The sequence below is a fragment of the Nematolebias whitei genome, chromosome 15 (genome assembly GCF_014905685.2).
Source record: "Nematolebias whitei isolate Nwh7 chromosome 15, NemWhi1, whole genome shotgun sequence".
Taxonomy (NCBI): Eukaryota; Metazoa; Chordata; class Actinopteri; order Cyprinodontiformes; family Rivulidae; genus Nematolebias; species Nematolebias whitei.
Genome location: NC_056512.1, coordinates 46393337 through 46414279, shown reverse-complemented (window position 1 = coordinate 46414279; position 20943 = coordinate 46393337). Strand labels below are relative to the sequence as shown.

The 20943-nt window shown below is 45.0% G+C and overlaps 1 protein-coding gene across 1 annotated transcript; it reads right to left on the bottom strand.

Annotated features, from left to right (window-relative positions):
- Positions 1 to 251: 251 nt before the first annotated feature.
- Positions 252 to 18466, bottom strand: ints1 (integrator complex subunit 1). Its single transcript, XM_037689290.1, has 48 exons — positions 18337 to 18466; positions 17905 to 17995; positions 17545 to 17826; positions 17268 to 17464; positions 16780 to 16917; positions 16539 to 16698; positions 16346 to 16451; positions 16067 to 16253; positions 15072 to 15217; positions 14865 to 15006; positions 14571 to 14747; positions 14369 to 14477; positions 14180 to 14300; positions 14026 to 14103; positions 13778 to 13935; positions 13482 to 13578; positions 13306 to 13397; positions 13149 to 13209; positions 11269 to 11466; positions 11033 to 11162; positions 9881 to 10060; positions 9606 to 9755; positions 9357 to 9536; positions 9164 to 9268; positions 8913 to 9080; positions 8698 to 8809; positions 8472 to 8630; positions 8237 to 8383; positions 8041 to 8139; positions 7778 to 7902; positions 7391 to 7645; positions 7138 to 7297; positions 6938 to 7069; positions 6500 to 6668; positions 5118 to 5241; positions 4924 to 5039; positions 4746 to 4833; positions 4383 to 4624; positions 2658 to 2787; positions 2257 to 2390; positions 1991 to 2183; positions 1785 to 1909; positions 1584 to 1693; positions 1258 to 1371; positions 1104 to 1174; positions 933 to 1024; positions 744 to 853; positions 252 to 658 (listed from the first exon to the last, which is right to left on the bottom strand). Exons 2-48 carry the CDS (start codon positions 17957 to 17959, stop codon positions 543 to 545), a joined length of 6540 nt encoding a protein of 2179 aa, XP_037545218.1. The 5' UTR covers positions 17960 to 17995; positions 18337 to 18466; the 3' UTR covers positions 252 to 542.
- Between the last annotated feature and the right edge of the window lie 2477 nt (positions 18467 to 20943).

Sequence of the window (20943 nt, the reverse complement as noted above, 5' to 3'; positions counted from 1 at the left end):
GCACAAATGCAGCCTTCAAAATTCAACTTCCAGCAGTCACTGTGTTCAAGAGGTGGGGGACACCCTGGACATGTCTCCAGTCCATCACAGGGACACGCAGACCTGGGGACAGTTCAGAGTTACCATCAGACTAACATGCAGGTTTTTATCTGTGGGAGGAAACCGGAGCACCCGGACAAAACCCACGCAGCACGGAGAGAACATGCAAACTCCACACAGAAGGGCCCCCGGCCGGGATTCGATCCGGCAACCTTCTCGCTTAGAGGCGACGGCTCTACCAACTGATCCACCGTGCCGCCCGGTTTAGTTTTGAATAGAAACACTAAGAAAACTTCTCATTCTGAATGAAATTACAAAACTGTCACACATAACTATGAACGTATGAATCTCTATGTTAGATGTTTCCCCGGATGAATGAACCTGTTGAGATAAAACTCCAGTGGAAATCATTTATTGCTGTAGCTGTTTACGTGTAAAGATTGAACAGGACATGTGGCCACGTGAGGAATGCAGGAAGTGAGGACAGTGAAGGAGACGCGTCTTCAAGTTGTTGCTTCCATGTGAAGGACCTTCATGGACTCTGAGATCACTGAACTGGTGTCCATTTGTCCGTAGATCCCGACCAGAAACGCTTTGTGGAGTAAGATGTCTGCATGTTCTGCAGAGACAACAAAAGGCAACACTGTCTCAAATAAATATGGACGACTCCATATTGTCGTGGAGCAGAATAATGTGAATCGTACCTTGACAAAGAAGAACATATTCTGGAAGATTTCTGAGCGCAGTCTGCACCACATCAAAGTTCCCACTGCCCATACAGTACATGAACGTTGGCAGGAAGTGTGTCGCCAGGCTGCAACACAAGAAACGAGGTCAGTGAAGGAAACTTAAATAATAATGTAATCTGACTTCTTTATTTGTCGTTAATCTACCTGGGATTATTCTGGATGCAGCGCAGAGCCAAAACGAAGGCCATGTTCCGACTCAGCTCCTCCGACGAAGTCATGAGTCTCTGCAGGTCGTTCTGCAAACAGCCGCACAAACCGGTGAGTGAGGCGTTTCACGGCAGCACGGATGAACCAAGAGCTTTTCTTGTGACTCACAGTGAAGTGCTGGATGATTTCTGGGCTCCTCCTCGACTTCTCATCCACTTCTGTCAACACTTCCAACATATCTACAGCACAAAGGGAAAGTCGGCATATTAGTCATTTGACATAGTTTGAAAAATCCTGCAGGTGAGCCTCGTGCACGTCTTACCCTCCACGGCCTCTCCTTTAGACATCTTCTTGGAGTACGTGGTCAAATCTGCAGCACTCAGAGAAAACGAGGCAGATATGTTGACCAGAGGCAGAGACGCAGTCGACACATCGTCTGCAGAAACATTTATTTAGGATGAACGTCCTTCTTGTAGAGACAGTTCTCCAGAGGAAAACAAAACAACCCACACATTTCAATCCACAGGACACACGTGGGAGCTGCCAGCTTCATTGTTTGAAAACTTCATGATATTTTGAACAAACGAGGTTTTGTAACGACCTCCGTGTGCCAATAGAAACAAAGGCTAAGAACTAAACGGTGCTTACCATCCCTCTCTTCTGCTGTGACCTCTGCACAAGAGCTGCTCACTGGCAAAGTGAGTCCAGCAAGCAGAGACTTCAACTGAACCAGGTCGGGATTTTCTGCACACAATCTCCTAAAACATTAAAACGTATTTTATGAACACCACGAGTATTTTAACATGTGCTAACCTCAAGCTGCGTTCATGAGGCACAGCTCTGACTTACTGTAAAACGTCTGAATGTTTCTGTAGAAAAGGAACGGCTGCTGCTGCGTCGTGCGTTATGTAGTTTTGTGTAAACTGCAGGAACTTGTTCATGAAGACCAGCGGAGAACGACTCCTCTGAAAGTTCTGCACAATAAAATGTGGACAAACAGTCAAGCCCAACTTGGATTTGTGGCTTATTAAACACTGAAGTGAAAGGCAAAGCACCTGCAGGACTTTCATGAAGGACAGGAGGCAGTCTTGCAGCGCCCTCTGGTGGTTGCTGTGGAAAACAAGCGGCTGCAGCAGCTCCAAGATGGCGAGCACGTTGCTGAAGAACGTCATGTGGTTTTGCTGCCGAAACTCTTGCATGTTGAGGTGGATGCGGCCGTGAAGGAGCCCTGCAATCATGGGCAGGTGTCTGGGGAAAAGGAATCCATCATCAGTGATAGGAGACGTAACTGTAGAAGCCTAGAAAATACAAAAGTTAATACCTGAGTAAAAGGACGGGGTGCGACACAGCCAGCTTCCTACAGGCAAGGTTGGCGTCAGAAGCACGTCCCTCAGCAGATTTCGAGTCTCCGACATCAGCGAGCAATGTGACCAGACGATGGACGAGGACGTCCAGCTGACAAGCATCAAGATGTTCACGCTACATTCTGCACTGTGCTGCTTTCAAATCAATCCTGTTCCTTCCATGCATCCAACAAGACTAATCATTCCCACTAAAGCCCTTTCTCTTTGCATTTAGTGTTTCAGGTTTGCTCTGCAACACTTAAACTCATATTTATACACGTAATGCATGAACACAATGGCAGCTACAGCTTTTAATACATCACCTCGATCATATTTATATCTGTCAACGGTACAGTTACAGCAGGTACGGCATCTTCACCTTGCAGCTGCTGCCATCTGCAGCCCCTCCACTGCTGAAAGTGCCTGCAGGCAGGGTGACGTGCTGGATGACCTCTGGAAAGTGCAGATAAATTTGCAGCAGCAGGTTCTGGCACCGTTTATTCATGGCACTGAGGGACAAATTAAAATAAAATAAAAGTGAGCGATGCCATCTTCACCCTAATGACACAAGATGAATGGGAAGTAATCAAAACTTTTATCTTTAGTGAGCAGGGTTGTGGAGCTGGAGGCCATTTCACTGATGGGAGCTGGCTTAGTGTTGCCATAGCAACCCTCCCAAAGCTGATCAGCTGAAGCGAGCTTGGTCTTATTGTTGCACTGACACTAAGAATCAGTTTCAGAAACAAAGCTTTTGTGTATTTTACACACTTGTGCTGAATTAAACTGTAGCAAAGCTGACGTGTAATCAGAGCTTATAGATCACATCAAGCCGCCTCTATTGTTTCTGTGCACAAGCAACAACATTAACGTACATTATTACAAACTAAAGATGAAGAGCATTATGTCATTCAGACGTATCTGCATTGAAGTCACCGCAGCTTCTCAAATCTTCTTACTGGTTCAGGCTCTTGTCGTGTGAGGAACTCCAGAAATTAACGAGTTTATTACAGATTTACTTTGAAACAAATCAGAGCGACCTTGAACAAAAGTGAAGAGTTTGTTGAGTTGTTCCAAAGTTTGTGTGCAAGTGGAATAAACAGCAGCTTATCTGCCAGCGAGCTCTCGCAGAAAGAGAGCTGAACGTAAACTGGGATGTTCATTGAAGCCGAGGCCCAAACCTTTGACTTGCAACATGTTTTCTCTCACAACTATTTGAGCAGAAAGCTTAGCGCTACTTAAAATACTGTCATTGTGAAGCTAATTTTGCTTGACCTTGTCCAAAGTTCCTCATTAAAGTGGTTTAATAAGCAGAGACATGTTCATGAAAGGAGGGTTTGCCTCCACAAAGAGTTGCACGTGATCTCTGACAGCTCAGTGAGAGCACAAACTCTCCACACGGGCGAGTTTAGAGCTCCAGCCTTAATCCTCTCGCCTTCATTAAAATACACTGAGCTTTTAAAGAGATCACAGCACACACGACTTCTGCTGGGTTTAATTTCACACCAATAGACCTAATTATTGAGCTTTCCCTGCTCCAAAGCATTGTGGCTGACGGCAAGTCTAAAAAGTTCATCTGTGCTGGAAGAAAAGTGTTGCGACCGAGCCGAGTCATGAACGACAGAAAACAGAAAAATCCTTCAGAGTTTGAAGACGTGACAGAGACGAGAAGAGCGAGCACAAACAAGAGAAACCTTTCCACTTTGCTCAACACACACGGACCGAGTTGGGAGAAACATGATGTGCATGAAACACGTCGACCCCCCGTTGGATTCTGTCCTGCAGAGAAAACTTACAACTATTGACACGAAGCCTCAGAACACATTCACTGTTTTGTTTTAAATAAAGTGAACGTTACTTTTTACAGGCGAGTCTTGATTATGAAGCTGCACGTGCACTAACTGTCAGTAAACTTGATCATGGACGTTGGACACGTGGACGTGACTTGAAGTGTGTGCAGTCACATATGTTAAATATCACAGAACAAGAAGAATGTAACTGTGCACAAGACAATGATGTGAGTGAAACAACGGCTGCAAAGAAGAACGAGAGTAAATGAGGCGTGAGTCTGAACAGAAGGTAAAATGTCAGTGAAGTCACAGTTTACCTGTCGTCCCACTTCTTTGTGCAGCTGATGAGGTAAACAGACACTTTGTGGATGTTGTGCAGAGCTCCATCGCAGTACGAGTGCAGGAGGGGCAGTCTGGACTGGATGAGAGAGCAGGAAGCCTGGTCCAGGCCACTTTTATCATCGTGTGAGGAGTTGAGCTCCGACTCGGACAAGATCAGGTCCACCAGGCTCACGAGTTCCTCTGAGCTCAACCGTAGAACAAATTTCTCTGTTTTCTTCTGCACAAGCAAAAACAAAACCGCCACAAATCAGCTTCTGTCTTGTTCTTTACCACTTTGTTGTCCTCAGAAAAGATTCGATTAGAGGACGCGAGGAAAGGAAGCAGGGTGTTCATCCTACCTGGAGGATCTTCTGGTCACGTCCTTGCCAGATACGAGGAATGTGGCTGCACGCCCAGAGGAAGTCCAGAGCTGACGATGGATCGAGTCTGACAAGAGTCACCAAACATCTCAATCACTGTCAGTGTACGACACATTGATACAAATATCATCAATATGGCAGTTTTGAGATCATGCACTTGTATTCTCGGTGCTTGCTGAGAAGAGCGCTGATGCACTGCAGCAGGGTGGACCAGTTGGACTGATGTGTGAGCAAAGCCAGAAGATAGGGTCTGTAGGCCGGGGGGCCCCGAGCCTGAGAGCAGCAGGAACAAGGTTGTGACATTAAATACATTTGTTCTGCAGCACAACAACACACTGACACGTGTTTTACCTTGTTGAGGGAAAAGAGCAGCTTCTGCTGAAGCTCTGAGCAAAGTGACGTAACCTCAGGGTCCAGGTGCTCCAGCCAGTCCACCAACAGACCAGAGCTCAGACCAGACCTTGTGACCTCCGAGCTACTGGAACAAACAAAACCTGCGTCAGTATTTGATCAGTTCAAACAGCCACGTCTGAATCAGCACAAGAACCCTGCACATGTTGGATGCTGCAGATGTTGGACGCTGCAGATGTTGGATGCTGCAGATGTTGGATGCTGCAGATGTTGGATGCTGCAGATGTTGGATGCTGTCTATCATGGTGCACTAAGATTCATAACTGGCTGTAACTACCGTACCCACCACTGCACCCAGTATTCACTGGTTAACTGGTCACCATTAACTCCACACAGACTCTCCCACTGGTACATTTTCATCTTTAAATCACTTCCTGGTCTGCTGCCTTCATACATCTCCTCCTACATGTCTCTGTGTGAGTGCAGCTACAGCGTGCGCTCTCAGGACATCATTACCTGCAGTGTTCCCTCAGTGAGGACTGAACTAGACAAAAGGACCTTCTCCTACTCCGCTCCTGTTTCCTGGAACATCTTGTAAAAAGATCTGAAACTCTCGACCTTTGACCTCTCTAAGTGTCTTTAAGAATCTGTTGGACTCCTGGCAGGGACCAATGCAGACATGTTCCTGTTTTTAGTTTTCTACATTCACCTCAGAATCCAGCTGTTTTTGTTCCTTTTCTTTTTTTAGCCTTCCTATTTGTAAAATAAAATAATAACAATAATTGCGTATGCTTTTTTATGACCGTTTATTGTTGCCATGATTGTTTGAAAGCAGGTCTCTCTTGTAAAAGAGTCCTGGAGGCTCAGTGGGACTAACCTGTCTCAATAAATAAAGGTTGAATGAATGAATGAGGATCAGGAGCTTTAGACATGTTGAAATAAATTGAGAATATTGTGTCCATTGATCCAGCTGAGTCTCTTTAGAGTAAGAAAATGAAATGTGCTTCATAACAAAGTGCTGGAACTCTGTTTGGATGTGGTCCTCCAACAAATGTTTCATCTGAGCAGCTTCAACAACAAGTGACAACATTTAATTTCCCTCTGGGATTAATCAAGTATTTTTGAATGGAAGTGAATTCTTCGTTGCATCAGCTTTCACTGGCGGACCGACGCAGACCATGAGATTTTCACAAGTTGTGACTCTGACAACATGAAGCTGAAAAACTACAGAAACCCTGCAGAGACTAATGTAATGAGGGTTTGTGGAAAGAAGAGGGCACAGACAGATGCTTCAGTGCCAGCACGGCCTGCTTATCATGACGTCTGCTAAATGAGAAGCATTTCCTCGTGAGCCGAGAGGGAACCAGAGCTGCAGCGCTCACCTCTTCACATCTGCTTCCTTCTTCACTGCTCGCTCGTCACGCTCCTGAAGGAGCAGGGATAAGACCATGGCAGCAGGACCAGCGGTCCCAGTCTGGGTACTGACAGTCATCAAAAGAGACAGCAGCTCCTCCAGATATGGTGACTTGACCTCCATCAAGCCTTGTAACACTGACACATGGAACAGAAACACTTAGAAATTTGACCATGAATTAGTTTCTTTTTATGCTTCGTCACAACACTGTTCTTTTTAAAATTAAAACCATCCTTTATCACTAAACATTTAAAAGAGCATGAATATTGATCTAAAGTGGGTATGTACACCCATATGACTCCATTAATCAACACTTGTGTCTAAATCTAATTGTGTGATTGAGCACAATATGTGAAGTATTTAAAGCATCATCGTGTTCTGCTTCACTTCTTCACTCCACAAATACCTTTGCCAGTGAGCTCAGCTTCAGCATTGCACCTCTCTCTAGCTTTAAGCATCCTTATCACGGCTCTTAGCGGCACCTCGGTGTCTGAGCGATACGCCAAAGCCTCAGCCAGGTGGATGAAACCTGTACGCACTGCAGAGCACACGCACTTGTCATGTCACTTGTGATTCATGCTAAAGCCAAAGTGCTGCTGTGCTCACCGTCACTGTGCCTGTGCTTAAGAGTACTCTGACCAGCAAAGGACTTGAGCAGAGTCTTCAGCGGAGATACATCCACAGCTGGGCTGTCTAACCACGTTAACATCTCAACAACGACTTTGACGAACAGGGAGGCAAAAGCCACATCCTGGGACACAAGACGCTAAAAAAGAACGGTGGTAAAAGTAAAATATTCCATCCAGATGTTCATTAAAGCAGGATATGTGCTTTTGCACCGACTGTTAGTACGTTGAACCTGGTAGAGGTGAAGTTGACGCATCAGAGGACAGGAGAGTGCGTGGCTGCGGTGCATTGCCATGACAACAGGCCCTGCATGGGAAGATGTGAGCAGGGCGGTGATGGCCTGCAGCAGGTGAAAGGCCAGACCCCCCTGCTGAATCGGGCCTTGCTTGGCTCGCATCACTTCTTTAGCCATGGCCTGCTGCAGGGCCAGGGCCAGCTGACTGGGTGGAGGTCCGGGCCAGCGAGGGTCCACTTTAGAGGGGAAAATCTAGGAAAGTGAGAAAAAAACATTTTACAAGAAGATTGAATTAATATGATTATTTAGATACATTTGCACAGGCATGAATCAGCTTTTATGTCAAGAGGCCGTTCCAAATTGTTCCAAAGCAAGAGAACACACCTGAAGCAGCATGCCAGTCAGATCATCCTCAGGTCCCACTGCAGGAAGCTGAGTGGCTGTTCTCATCCTCACAGAGCCATGGGGGGGTTCCACTGTAACCTTGGCTTTAGTAGTTTCCAGTGAATCTGTCAAATGGGACACATGACTCCTCAACACTGGGACATGCACTCAGCACTCCAACAACAAGTACAAGGATAAACCAAAGAAAAGCAGCTTCTTCGTGGGTCTCTAGCATGATGTAATGTCACGAACAGGTCACTGACCTCTGCGAGGAGGAAGAGACGAGCTGAGTAAAGTGTGGAACGTGTGCCCCCCAGTGGCACCTCGCTCGTGCTGCACCTCCACCAAGTGAGCCATGTAGTCTGGTGCAGAGGAGACACAGGAAAACACATTTTACCACGAATAACCCGTAAATAAGGCTAAAGTTTCCAAACAACTATATTTGCATGTAAACCCTACGTTTATCCATGATGTTTTGCTCCAGGGACTCTGGATCATGAGAGACTGCCTGATCCAGGTACTGCAGGAGTTTACTCATGCTGGAGACAGGAATACCAAAAGACTGAACAAAGAGCAGCAGCTGCTGAGGCTCCAGGTCTTGTAAAGCTGAAGCAAACACATTCACTGCTCAGTTCTTGTTTCAGTCCAACTGTGTCCACAGCAGAAACATTCTGTGCACAGTGAAGAATTGTACCTGCATCCACTAATCGAGAGACCTCTGATCGAATCATTCGCAGCTTCAGCCAGTCGGGCAGCAGGAGGGCCTCCTCTGAGGTGTCGACCAGAAAGGCAGTGGGCAGAGGTTTCTTTTCAGGAAACCAGATGTTCAAGAGAGCGTGAAAATCACTCTCTCCTGTAAAAACACACAGCGGTCAAAGAGTTGCATGAAAGAACTTAACAAGACAAAGACTGGAGTGAACCTTTGGGTGGTCCCAGCGTCAGCAAGATGACCATGGCATGAACCACGAGAATGTGCATCGTAGCAGTTTCTCCTGTGGTCCAGCGCAGAAACACCTGGTCCTGTGATTCTGACTGAAAACAACATTTCAAGTTTGTTTTTTTAAGTTTGAAACTAAGACGAAAGCAGCTTTTCAGCCTGTAGTTGAATGATAAAGGTTCCTGGACAACAACCCACCCAGCTGTACAGATCCTCGCCCTCCTTCGTCTTCCTCATCCTCTTGATGTAGGTGGAGAAGATGGTGAGAAAAGCAGAGAGCACAGCGTCACACTCGGGCCTGCTCGAGTGTTTCGAGAACAAACTGTTCATGATTGTGGAACGCTCCACAATCAGCCGGGCGATGTCCTACAGGAAGAATAGAAACTGTCAGGACTGCTTTGTGAAAACAGAACTGGTGCACTAAAACTGCAGCAACTTGCTGAATTTACCAGTACAAGATCATTATGAGCAGCCTGCTCTTCCACTGGTGCATGCTGGGAAAGGTAGATGAGGTAGGCGCTGATGGTCTGTGGGTCTGTTTCCATGTGAATGGCCTTGAAAAGAGCAGCTACGTTTGTAATTATGTCCACGGTTTTATAAGAAGCTCGTGTTCCTGACAGCTCACTGCTGAGACCGACTGACCTGCTGCAGAGCCGTGGACGTCATCCCCCTGACGCTATCAAACAAGGGAAGCTTTGGGAGGTCTTGCAGCAACCACTGGTAGCCTGGCAAGAGTTCTGCATCTGCAGAGTCCTCCTCCATGGGCTGGTCTCGCTCCTCCCCATCCTTCAAGCCTCCTTCACTGAGTACCAGTGACAAACCCTAAAGATCAAACAGGTTCGCATGAATCCACAACACAACCAAAGAACATGTTGTTTTCCACAGGACTACCTTCATAGCTAGAACTCTTGATGCCACTTGGGAGGAGCTGAGGCGACGCAGGAAGTAATCCAGAACTTCACACGTTGTCTGTTCGTCAGCTGTAGGACCCAACAGAAGATCCTGGAGCCGTCCGAGTAGCTGCCTTTGCTTTTGCTGTCTCTATCAGAAATGAATAATAAATCAGGATCAGTTTGTAACTTATTGTTTTGTGCTCACGTTATTTCACTTATAGCATGTGTCTGTGGTCACTGGAGACAAAAACCACATGAATTAAAAAATGGTACTTGTCTCCTCTTGGCCTTCTGCTCTTTGCTCCCTCCGTCGTCCTCATCGTCTACAAGCAAGCTGTCGTCCGCAGCATCGTGCAGAAGGAACTCGCACAGGCACTGCACCGGCAGCACATCCAGGGACCCCTCACTGGACTGAACCAAGTCAGCCAACCAGGGCATGGACTGAGAAGAAGCCTGTCAACAAGAGAACATGTGAAACATTAACAAGATCCACACAAATACTTTAAAAGCTCAAAAATCCAAATATGAATGATTTAAATGTTGAGTATCTCAAGCACTTGGAGCACTTGAAGCTTGTCTGTTTGAGTTTTTATGAACATGCACAGCAGTCCCTCGCTGGTGTTTTTTCAAAGTGAGAGTGGACATGACACACGGCTGACTGAAGGAAGAGCCACACGAGCAGCACGGACTTTTTATTTCAAGTAAATGATTTGAAACGATTTAGCAGCTGCTGCTCCTGCGTGCAGCCTGTCATGATCTCTGCTCTCTGCCACCTGCTGCTCTCTGCCACCTGCTGCTCTCTGCCACCTGCTGCTCTCTGCCACCTGCTGCTCTCTGCCACCTGCTGCTCTCTGCCACGCCCACATTTCTCCTCCGGATGCAGCAGCTTCGTGAAGGTTAACCCTTTGCTGTCCAGCTGCACCGATCGACTTTTGTCTTCCAACTTAAAATTCAAAGCATGTTGCACCGTAAAATCATCATAATCGCAAAATATAAAAGTGCTAAAAGTTATTTTTAATTATTTTAGAACTTCTATGATCATTTGTTACAGTATAAATGATCAACAAGAACATTTCTGCTGCGTGAAGAGTTAACCCTTAGCTGCACTTCTCTTCTCTACAATTTAAATTTAAATACTAATATTTTAAAGACACAATCCATTTATTTAAAATGTTACTATTTCAATCTAAATGGTTTATTTACACAGAAGGATGGAGATGTGGAGTGACGTTTCTCACTTATCGCGGGGGCGCGGTCCCCTAAAGCCCGTGATAAACGAGGGACTCGTGTACGACAGCAGGACTCAGTGACTACGACAGAAACAAGAAAACTTTGAAGGCACGAGAAGGAAAATTCAGGTCATGAGGTTTTGGCAGGAGCAGCAGAGGCGTGTCAGGGTGGAGCACCTGAGTGTCTGCTCCTCACCTGTCTCTGGATGATGTTGAGAAGGAAGTCGGGGTTGCGGCTGCGACAGAGGAGGTGACCGAGGCGCAGGGACTGGTTGAGACTTTTGACCTGCTCCTGAACCTGAGGAGGAGGTCGTCGAGGTGGACCCCTAAACCCAAACAATATCGATGATTGTTCCTAAAGTGCAATGGATTTCCAAGCATGTGCTTTCAACACAGGGATTATTTCAGTGTGGAATATTGTTGGAGTCTCACTGTGGATCCAGGCTGGTGAGCTGAGACAGCAGCAGGCTGTTGCTCTCGGTGATGGTCTGTTTGGTAGAAGCTGCAGCCAAATGACTCTCAAAAGCCAAAATCTCCTGCTTCTCTCTTTGGGAGATCTGAAGCTCCCTGTTGATCATCTCTGTCTTTGTGTCCTCATCAGTGATGGTACACGGAGGGAATGTGTAGTTACTGCCATGCAAAAGCACAAGCAGTTTTAAATGTTCATACATTTAAAAAAAAAAAAACTTTAATTCCCTTTCATAACTTCTATAAACCGGATTCCAAAAAAGTTGGGACACTAAACAAATTGTGAATAAAAACTGAATGCAATGATGTGGAGGTGCCAACATCTAATCTTTTATTCAGAATAGAACACAAATCACAGAACAAAAGTTTAAACTGAGAGAATGTTTCATTTTCAGGGAAAAATCTGTTGTTTCCAAATTTCATTGCGTCAACAAATCCCAAAAAAGTTGGGACAAGTCCATTTTTCCCACTGTGTGGCATCCCCCCTTCTTCTTCCAACACTCAACAGACGTCTGGGGACAGAGGAGACCAGTTTCTCCAGTTTAGAAATAGGAATGCTCTCCCATTCATGTCTAATACAGGCCTTTAACTGTTCAATCGTCTTGGGCCTTCTTTGTGGCACCTTCCTCTTTATGATGCACCAAATGTTCTCTATAGGTGAAAGATCTGGACTGCAGGCTGGCCATTTCAGTACCTGGATCCTTCTCCTACGTAGCCATGATGTTGTGATTGCTGCAGAATGTGGTCTGGCATTATGGTGTTGAAAAATGCAGGGTCTTCCCTGAAAGAGATGACGTCTAGATGGGAGCACATGTTGTTCTAGAACCTGAACGTAGTTCTCTGCATTAATGGTGCCTTTCCAGACATGCAAGCTGCCCATGCCACAAGCGCTCATGCAACCCCATACCATCAGTGATGCAGGCTTCTGAACGGAGCGTTGATAACAACTTGGGCTATCCTTGTCCTCTCTGGTCCGGATGACATGGCGTCCCAGTGTTCCATAAAGAACTTCAAATCGTGACTCATCTGACCACAGAACAGTCTTCCATTTTGCCACACTCCATTTTAAATGACCCCTGGCCCAGTGCAAACGTCTGAGCTTGTGGAGCTTGCTTAGAAATGGCTTCCTCTTTGCACTGTAGAGTTTCAGCTGGCAACGGCGGATGGCACGGTGGATTGTGTTCACTGACAATGCTTTCTGGAAGTATTCCTGAGCCCATTCTGTTATTTCCTTGACAGTGGCATTCCTGTTTGAGGTGCAGTGACGTTTAAGGGCCCGGAGATCACGAGCATCCAGTAGAGTTTTACGGCCTTGACCCTTACGCACAGCGATTGTTCCAGATTCTCTGAATCTTTTGATGATGTTATGCACGGTTGATGATGATAACTTAAAAGTCTTTGCTATTTTACGCTGGGTAACACCATTCTGGTATTGCTGCACTATCTTTCTGTGCAACAATGGTGGAATTGGTGATCCTCTTACCATCTTGGCTTCTGAGAGACACTGACACTCTGAGAAGCTCTTTTTATACCCAATCATGTTGTCAATTGACCTAATTAGTGTTAATTGGTCTTCCAGCTGTTCGTTATATGCTCAATTTCCTTTTTCCAGCCACTTACTGCTACTTGTCCCAACTTTTTTGGATTTGTTGACACTGTGAAATTTTGAATCAACATATTTTTCCTTTAAAATGTTACATTTACTCAGATTAAACTTTTGATCTGTCATCTATGTTATATTACGAATAAAATATTGACATGTGCCATCTCCACATCATTGCATTCAGTTTTTATTCACAATTTGTTTAGTGTCCCAACTTTTATGGAATCTGGTTTGTACTTACTTTGTCATAACCATCTCCATGAGCATTTTTAGAGTAGGATAGCCATCCCACGCAGCCAAGCCTGAAGGAAAGAACATTTCAGAATTTAATATTGATGACTCAAATGCATAACAGCTTACTTTATGTATCAATGAGTAAATAAATGTGGCTTTAGCACCTATTTTCTGAGGATTAAAGGCAGCCACCACCAGCAACAAGAGCCATGCCTTCCAGTAAAGCGTGGATATCGCCAAATTTGGTGGTTGGTATCTTCAAACATTAAACATCATTTGTTAGTTTGAGTCTTTATGACCAGTCTGTGTTTTTAAAAGTCATTCAGGAACAATGGCTTACCCTGCTGGCAGCTGAATGTTCTCTGGGTGGTGGTATGTACACAGATTGAGCACAGCATCAAGGAGTTGGATCCTCTCCACTTTCAGGACCTCCAAATCTGTTGAAGAGGAAACAAAACAAACCTCATCCCCTCTGCTCATACTTTCCTGTCATGATTTACCTCAGGAGCAAAGATACAACACGAACGGGAAGTTTCTTCTTTTGTGCACTGAAGTGTTTATAAAATGTCCAAACATTCTGCCAGAGCGTAAAGCAAACAGCAGTGGCTGGAACAGCCGGAGCGGATGCTCACGCACCGTCAGACTGAACGGCAGCGGCTCTTTTCACCAGGTGGTCTGCGAGCTCCATGGCGTCTGCCGGGCCCACAGGCAGGTCACGAGACAGCCCGATGACCAGAATGCGCATCAGCGTGTCTTCAAGCAGAGGCACTTCAGAACAAAGGCGAAGGAAGAAACTGAAGAAGAAGAAGAAGAGTTTATCACATCCCTCAAGTGAAATAAGCAAATAAAGATTTGTATTTTAAAAAATAAAATACAAATCTTACTTTCTGTCGCTTTCTGGAGGCCAGTTGTCCCACTTGTAATAAGTCTCAGGCTGCTCGGTGAAAAGCACTTTGTGAAGGCTGCAGACAGAGACGGCAGCATGAACACCTGGGGTGTCAACGGTTGGTCAGTCAAGGATCAAACGCTGATGCTCACCAGTGAATGTAATCTTTTGCACTGATTTTGCTGATTGTAGAAACCACGGTGTGAAGCCACCACACAGCGTCTCTCTGGATGGCAGCAATCTGATTCTGAAACGACCTCAGGACCTCCAGGTCTAAAAAAGAGCTCAGATGAAGAAAACAGCGTTGCAGTTTTAAAGAACACGTGACACAAACAACATACTCTTCTTCTCTCCTTTGTCCCATGCGATGCCAGCTTCTTTAACTTGTGCTGTGATGCCTAACATCATGGAGACGGTGAGCAAATCTGTCACCTGGATCACAAAGCGCTCCTGCAGGACACGTTCCAATAAAGAGCAGAACCAGTGTGAACACAAAGAAGACCAGCGAGGAACTGGGACTGAGCCAAGACAACGTCTGCCTACTTTAAACTCCATTTCCACGTAACTCGTCTCCTTTCTCTCTTGCATGAGGCCAAAACAAAACGACTGGAAGTTGATCTCATGTTTGGTCTGCTTGATGATCTCTCTCAGCAGAGCTCGAGACGCTCGGAGGTAATCGTCTTTATTCGTTAGCAAGTCCTGAAACACCATGGCCAAGAACTACAGATGCACAGGGACGAGACAGAAGTTACTTTAGAGAAGGAAAAATAAATGTTCTTACAAACCAAGTGCATGTAAATGTGATCGAATGGTTTGTTTAAAGGGGCCCAGCTTGACCTTGGGAGCTTGTTCGGGGCTGTGCTGCAGCACCGTGTGCAGGACCTGCATGTTGTTGGGGTTCCGGGCATTGGACAGCTCGTTAAAGATCACCAGCTTCACCATGGTGCCCAGGTTGTCTCTGTGCGCGTTGAGCAGCTCCCTGAAGAACAGCACGAGTTAACAAAAGGAAGAGTGGAGAAGAGGAAGGAGCTGCACTCCACACACCTGACACACAGCATGTAGTGGTTGAGAAGGACTTTAGGCTTCAGTCGGATCTTGATGAGGCTGGAAATCACCTCCATGTCTTCGGCTCCGTGCGTGTTGCAGTTCATGCACAACGACATGAGGAGGTCCTGAGCTGGTCGAGTCAGCTGTGCACACACACAAAGAGCTTCATGATCACTGCGCTGTTGTAAAATCAACCACTGTCCCAGGATCAAAGTCTTGGTTTTACATTTTACTGTCACTAACAACATGTTCTGGAGGAAACGAGTCTTTAAATAAAAGTGTACAGACAAAACTTTATTATGTTTTCTTGTTTCTTTTACATTCAACAAAACACCTAAAATTTCAACCAAGATTAAAATACTTTCTGGAGGTTACATTTTTAAAAGCTGCACGAGAGTTCGTCTTTGCACGGAAAATGACCGACGTGTTTAAATCATCATTTGAAATCAGGATGAGAACGATCTCGATTCAAGTCTCGACCTGAGACGCCTGATTCGATTCTCCACTAAAATCAGCTGTTTGATCTGTGGATTAAAGACACTAAAAACATTTTGGATCCAAGTGATGAGTTCCAACATTCATTTTTTATTCACTCTTTATTTATCCAGGGAGTCTCGTTGAGCCACGAGAGCTCAGTTTCAACAGAGACCTGTTTAGGAGCAGATGGTGGGGGTTCAGGGCCTTGCTCATGGGCCCAGGGTGGGGGCAGATTAAGAACGATTGAGTCGGAGGGCACGTGTCTCTTGTAAATGAGTTCCTGAGCCTCAGTGGGCTCTAAAAACAGGTTGAATGAAAAAAGTTACATTTCCACAGCAATGTTAAAAATAGTCAGAACTAGATTGGGCTGGATTATATACCTGGATTATTGAGCATGGACAGTTTTGGTTTTGACTCAGAACTCGAGCATTTGTGGCACAAACAATTTCAACGGTGCCAACAACCAAATATAAACCAGGAACAATGTTTGATGTTGAGACGCGTATGGTTGTCACCTTGGGGTTCTGGAGCCACATCTCCAGCCGCTGCACGGCCAAGTAGCGCGCCTCTTTGTAGCCGCACGTGGCCGTGAGCAGACGAAGCAGGTTACGAGACACGTTGTCCATGGGCTGTCTCCGGTTCAACTGATCCCTGAGGACATCAAGCACGTAGTCCTCCACACTCTCTGCCAGCTCCTCATACCTGCAGTTTCCCAGCGGATTAAGAAAAAAAATCTTCTTATAAGAAGGAATACAGATTGCACGGGCACTCTACAACTGCTGTTACATCTATACCTTGGCATAACCTGCCCTTCATCCTCCGGACTTAGCTTCTCTTCAGCTATCAGCAGTTCAGCCTGACAGTCGTCTTCATCTGGGATTGAGGGATGAGGGCTGTTACCTAAAGGATCCAACAAGAAACTAACTAACAAGCACTTGTTTAAAATGCCACAAATTCAAGCCAGAGCAAGTAAATGAAGAGCTCCACCTGCACTGAGATCTCCAGCAGTGCGGCCAGTGTCAGCTTGCAGCAACATGCTCTTCGGTGGCATCTTTGTGCCAAACGCTGTCTGGATGTTGTCAACAAAATTCTTGCAGTGAGAGCTGTCGACCCAGATCCGTTCACCCAGTGAGTCCTCAATGTACACCTGAAGACACATTTCACATGAAGATTTCTAATACACAACTGTGATATTTTCAAGGACATCTTCATTTCTGGATGTTCTCACTTTGACAAAGATCTCTGGCCAGTTCTCATCCTCTTCGTAGGCTGCCATGAGCAGATTGCAAGTCAAAACCGACACCAGGCTGTTGCCTTTTGCTTTAAAGTTGATAGAAGCGTCCCGACGCAGGAGGCTGCACAAAGCCTTTGGAGTGACACACATTCAGAATTTCAAAAACAGTCACATTTAATCAAAAACAGTCACATTTAATCAAAAACAGTCACATTTAATCTGCAAGACTTAGTCAGCAATAATATAATAAATAACTGAATCTTACATTTAAACTGTTTTTCATGCATATGTAGGGATTCATCATGTTAATGATGATGGATGGATGCTTCCACAATTGCACAATTTTTCAAGTGTATTTAATCAATTCTGTCAATGTAATCTGAGTAAAATAAGACAGATGAGTGCTATTCTATTGTAAAAGTGTTTCTTTGGAGTTTTAAATACATCAGAACATTATAATACACATATATTGACAGTGTCACCTCAATAATCCCTTCAGTTGCAAAGACGTTAGGCTTGATTTTGGCTAGAAACATGAGGCTGAGGTACAGCGTGGCATCGGGTTTGGCTCTGTTCATCTTCAGCTGTTTCACTGCTCCACACAGCAAGCCCTCGACGCGATCATCGTTCCCCTCCGACTCTGCAGCTTCGATCTCATCCAGCAGAGCAGCTGGAGACACTGTCAAAGAGCATCGTCTGTCAAAAACTGGGGGGTTGTAGTCATCTATCTGAGAAGTACACACAGCACTGCTGATTTACCTTCAATAGGCACCACTGACGGCTCCTTTATTGAGGGCGATATCGCCCGCTTGTCGACTGCTGCAGCATCAGCCAGGCGTCCCAGAGCACTGACAGGAGGGGTGCTGGACAGTTTGGACCGTTTGGACAGACCCGACGAGGAGGGCAGAGCGGCGGTGGCCTCTCTCTTGCGGTCAGCAGGTAAACTTGTGGCTGCTGGCTTCAGAAGAGCAGGGGGGGCTTTGGGCTCTGCAGCCTGGTTCTTAGAACCAAGGGCGATGAAGTCTCCAGGTGGAGGATGACCTGAGACACGGCCACACTTACATTCAGCTCCATGTTCACAGGACAATGAAGCAAGGAGTCTTTGTGAAAGAGTCAGACCTGATGCTTTAGCAGAACTAGGGCGTCTCAAAGTTGGAGGTTTTGTTCGATTCATGTTTCCGGGCAGTTGATCAAAAATCACATGACTTGACTTGGAAGAAGGAAACAACTGGTAAATGATCAAAACACAAATTACCACTAGTTTGTAATAATTTTAGTATCTCGGGCTGATCAAAACAACAAATATTTAGTCTTATTAAAAAGCCTGTGCACAGTTTATTACATCTTTATTACTTACAGATGTAATAAACTGACCATCCACAAAAACATGCTAGCAGCCGCTGTTAGCAACCGAGCTAACAGCACCGGAAGGTTCAACAATGTTTTTTTCTGTAACGTTAACGTATAGGCATACTTTAACATGTATATAACGTTTATGTAACTAACCGAGGCGGACACAAACCATCACTTCACAGTAAAATTAACATTTACCGTCTAAATACCGACAACGGCGGCGCTGCTTCTTTGTCTCGTTGAAACGCCGTGAACGCACCACACCGCCATCTTGTGCCGCGGTGGAGTCGCGTAAACTAAAAAACATACGAAAAGAACCTTTTTCCCGCTCGTCTTGTACTAAACTTTACTTAACCTACTAGATATTTGAGTATTACTTCTCGCTATCATGTGAGGCTGCTCGAGAATGGATCGGCTATGTGTTTTGGTGCATGTTTCCACGAACGGAAGGTTTTGTGTTGAAAATCTGTACCGGAAATCTGTTTGCCGTTACTCGTCACGATCAGCAGCAGGAAGAGACACGCACGTTCTTATTGACCCAAAAAAAAGAACAATTGTTATTTTGAGACAATCAGACAAAAATGGCTACGTTACTGAAACGTTATGTATAACTACACCCAGGGCTCTGACTACACCTGCTGAATACAGCAACCGTCGCGCGCACCCTGACCTCGGTGACGTCTTCCGTTTTGTCAAGTTAATTTTATCTGTGTAAGCGTTTCCGGTGATTGCCTTCAAAATAAGATGCACACGTAAAGTACTTATTACAACCGCTAGAGGGCAGTAAAACTACATGTGTGTATTTTACGAACGTGTTACTTTTTGAAATCATAAAGTATTAGGTTCAAATTTAGATTTTTTTGGTAAAGTTCATTTTAATTAACTGTCACTGGCTAAATTTTAAATAAAACAGTAAAGTGCAAAAAAAAAAAAAAAAAAAAAGAACAGTTAGAAAAGATAAAAAAAACCAGAAAAGATAAAAAAAAAAAAAAAAACATAATTTGTCAGTGCCGGACAAAACCAGAAAGTGATTACTATGTGAAGTGTTTGTCAAGTTTTACAAGACAGAGGTATAACACAAATATAATTTAAAACCCGCTTTGTTAAAACGCTGCTCTGGACTGACCATGGAAACGTGCTTTTTCAGTTGCCATTTCAAGAATTTCTGTATAATACAAAAATAAATAAAGATGATGAGAACATTTGTAAAATATAATGTGTTTTACACTGTCTTAAATACAAAACAATGTAAGAAATTTGACTTTTTATAATTGTCTGATTAATCCAACAATGTTCAGTCAGGTCATCTGGACGGTTTCTTTTTCTTGCTGAGACGTTTCATCCTTCATCCAAAGGACTTCCTCAATCCGAGAAGCATTATTGAACATTGATAAATTTATTGAGCATGAATTTTAGTGTAAAATCAAATGAGCTCAACTAAAATTGTGAGAACTAGCTGATTCATGAAATGACTAAAGATATTGTTTCATAGTATTTATTTAATATTATGTGGTACAAATGCATTTTATCTTTTTGGCTGCATCCCCACCTAAAATTGTCCTTATTATCTTCTCCATTATAACCCTCAGCACCGGCTCCCCTCAGGGCTGTGTGTTGAGCCCCCTCCCGTGCACTCTGCTCACATGTGACTGCACACCTACCCATCCAGGTTGTAAAGTTTGGTGGGATGCATCACAAACAACAATGAGTCCAGCTACAGGCAGGAGGTGGAACACCTGATGAACTGGTGCAGGAAGAACAACCTTCACATCGATGTGAAGAAGACGAAGGAGATGGTGGTGGACTTCAGACAGAGCACCCCGCCCCCGAGCACATGAGGATCTGCGGTGGAAGTGGTCTCCAGCTACAAATGCTTGGGTGTGCACCTGAATGACAACCTCAGCTGGAGCATCCTGTGCTCCAGCATCAATGTGTGGCATGGAGGCTGCACAGCTGCAGAAAGAAAAGCTTTGCAGAGAGTGGTGAAGGCTGCACAGCTGCAGAAAGAAAAGCTTTGCAGAGAGTGGTGAAGGCTGCACAGAAGATGTTGGAGTCAGCCTCCCCACCATCACAGACATCTACACCTCCAGATGCAGGAAGAGGGCCACCTGCATCATGAAGGACCCCACCCACCCAGCACACACTTTTTGTCCCGCTCCCCTCAGGAAGGAGGTTGAGGAGCATTAAGTGTAGAACCACTAGACTGAGGAACAGCTTCTACCCTGAGGCTGTTAGACTCATGAATCTCTAACTAGAATAATCACTGTGAAAAAAAAGATAAAACAATCACAGCAATTCCACTTTAATTGGTGATATGTGACTTATTTGTGCTGCTGATTATCCATGCTGCTGATTATCCATGCTGCTGATTGCATGCTGCTGTATTCATTCATACCTATCTGCTCACCAAAGACTCATGTTCAGGCTGCTGTTGTTGCATCGTATTGTTTTAGCGTATTGTCGTTCATTTAGCCATTTCTTTTTACACTTTATATGTTGCTATTTTTGGGCGTACCCGTGTAAATAATTTCGTTCCACCTCATGTACCACATGTGGTGGAAACAACAATAAAGTTGACTTGAACTTGATTCAGAAACACTCGATGGTTTGAAAAGCTCATTTCATCGTTTTGTGCTGTAATGTAAAATCTTTGTTTAATTCTCTCACTTTCTTTTCTGCAGCTCTTTATGAACAGCTGATGTCACGTGCATTCTTGGCCTTCGCTGATGTCATGCTGTCACGTGCATTCTTGGCCTTCGCTGATGTCATGCCGTCACGTGCATTCTTGGCCTTTGCTGATGTCAT

Excerpts from the sequence above, each read along its gene's own strand:
- ints1 (XM_037689290.1), bottom strand. The coding sequence starts at position 17,959 with ATGAATCGAACAAAACCTCCAACTTTGAGACGCCCTAGTTCTGCTAAA. Across the intron at positions 14,104-14,179 it reads GCAAAAGATTACATTCACTG|CCTTCACAAAGTGCTTTTCA; the intron begins GTGAGCATCAGC and ends CTCTGTCTGCAG. Across the intron at positions 1,910-1,990 it reads CCTTCATGAAAGTCCTGCAG|AACTTTCAGAGGAGTCGTTC; the intron begins GTGCTTTGCCTT and ends TTTATTGTGCAG.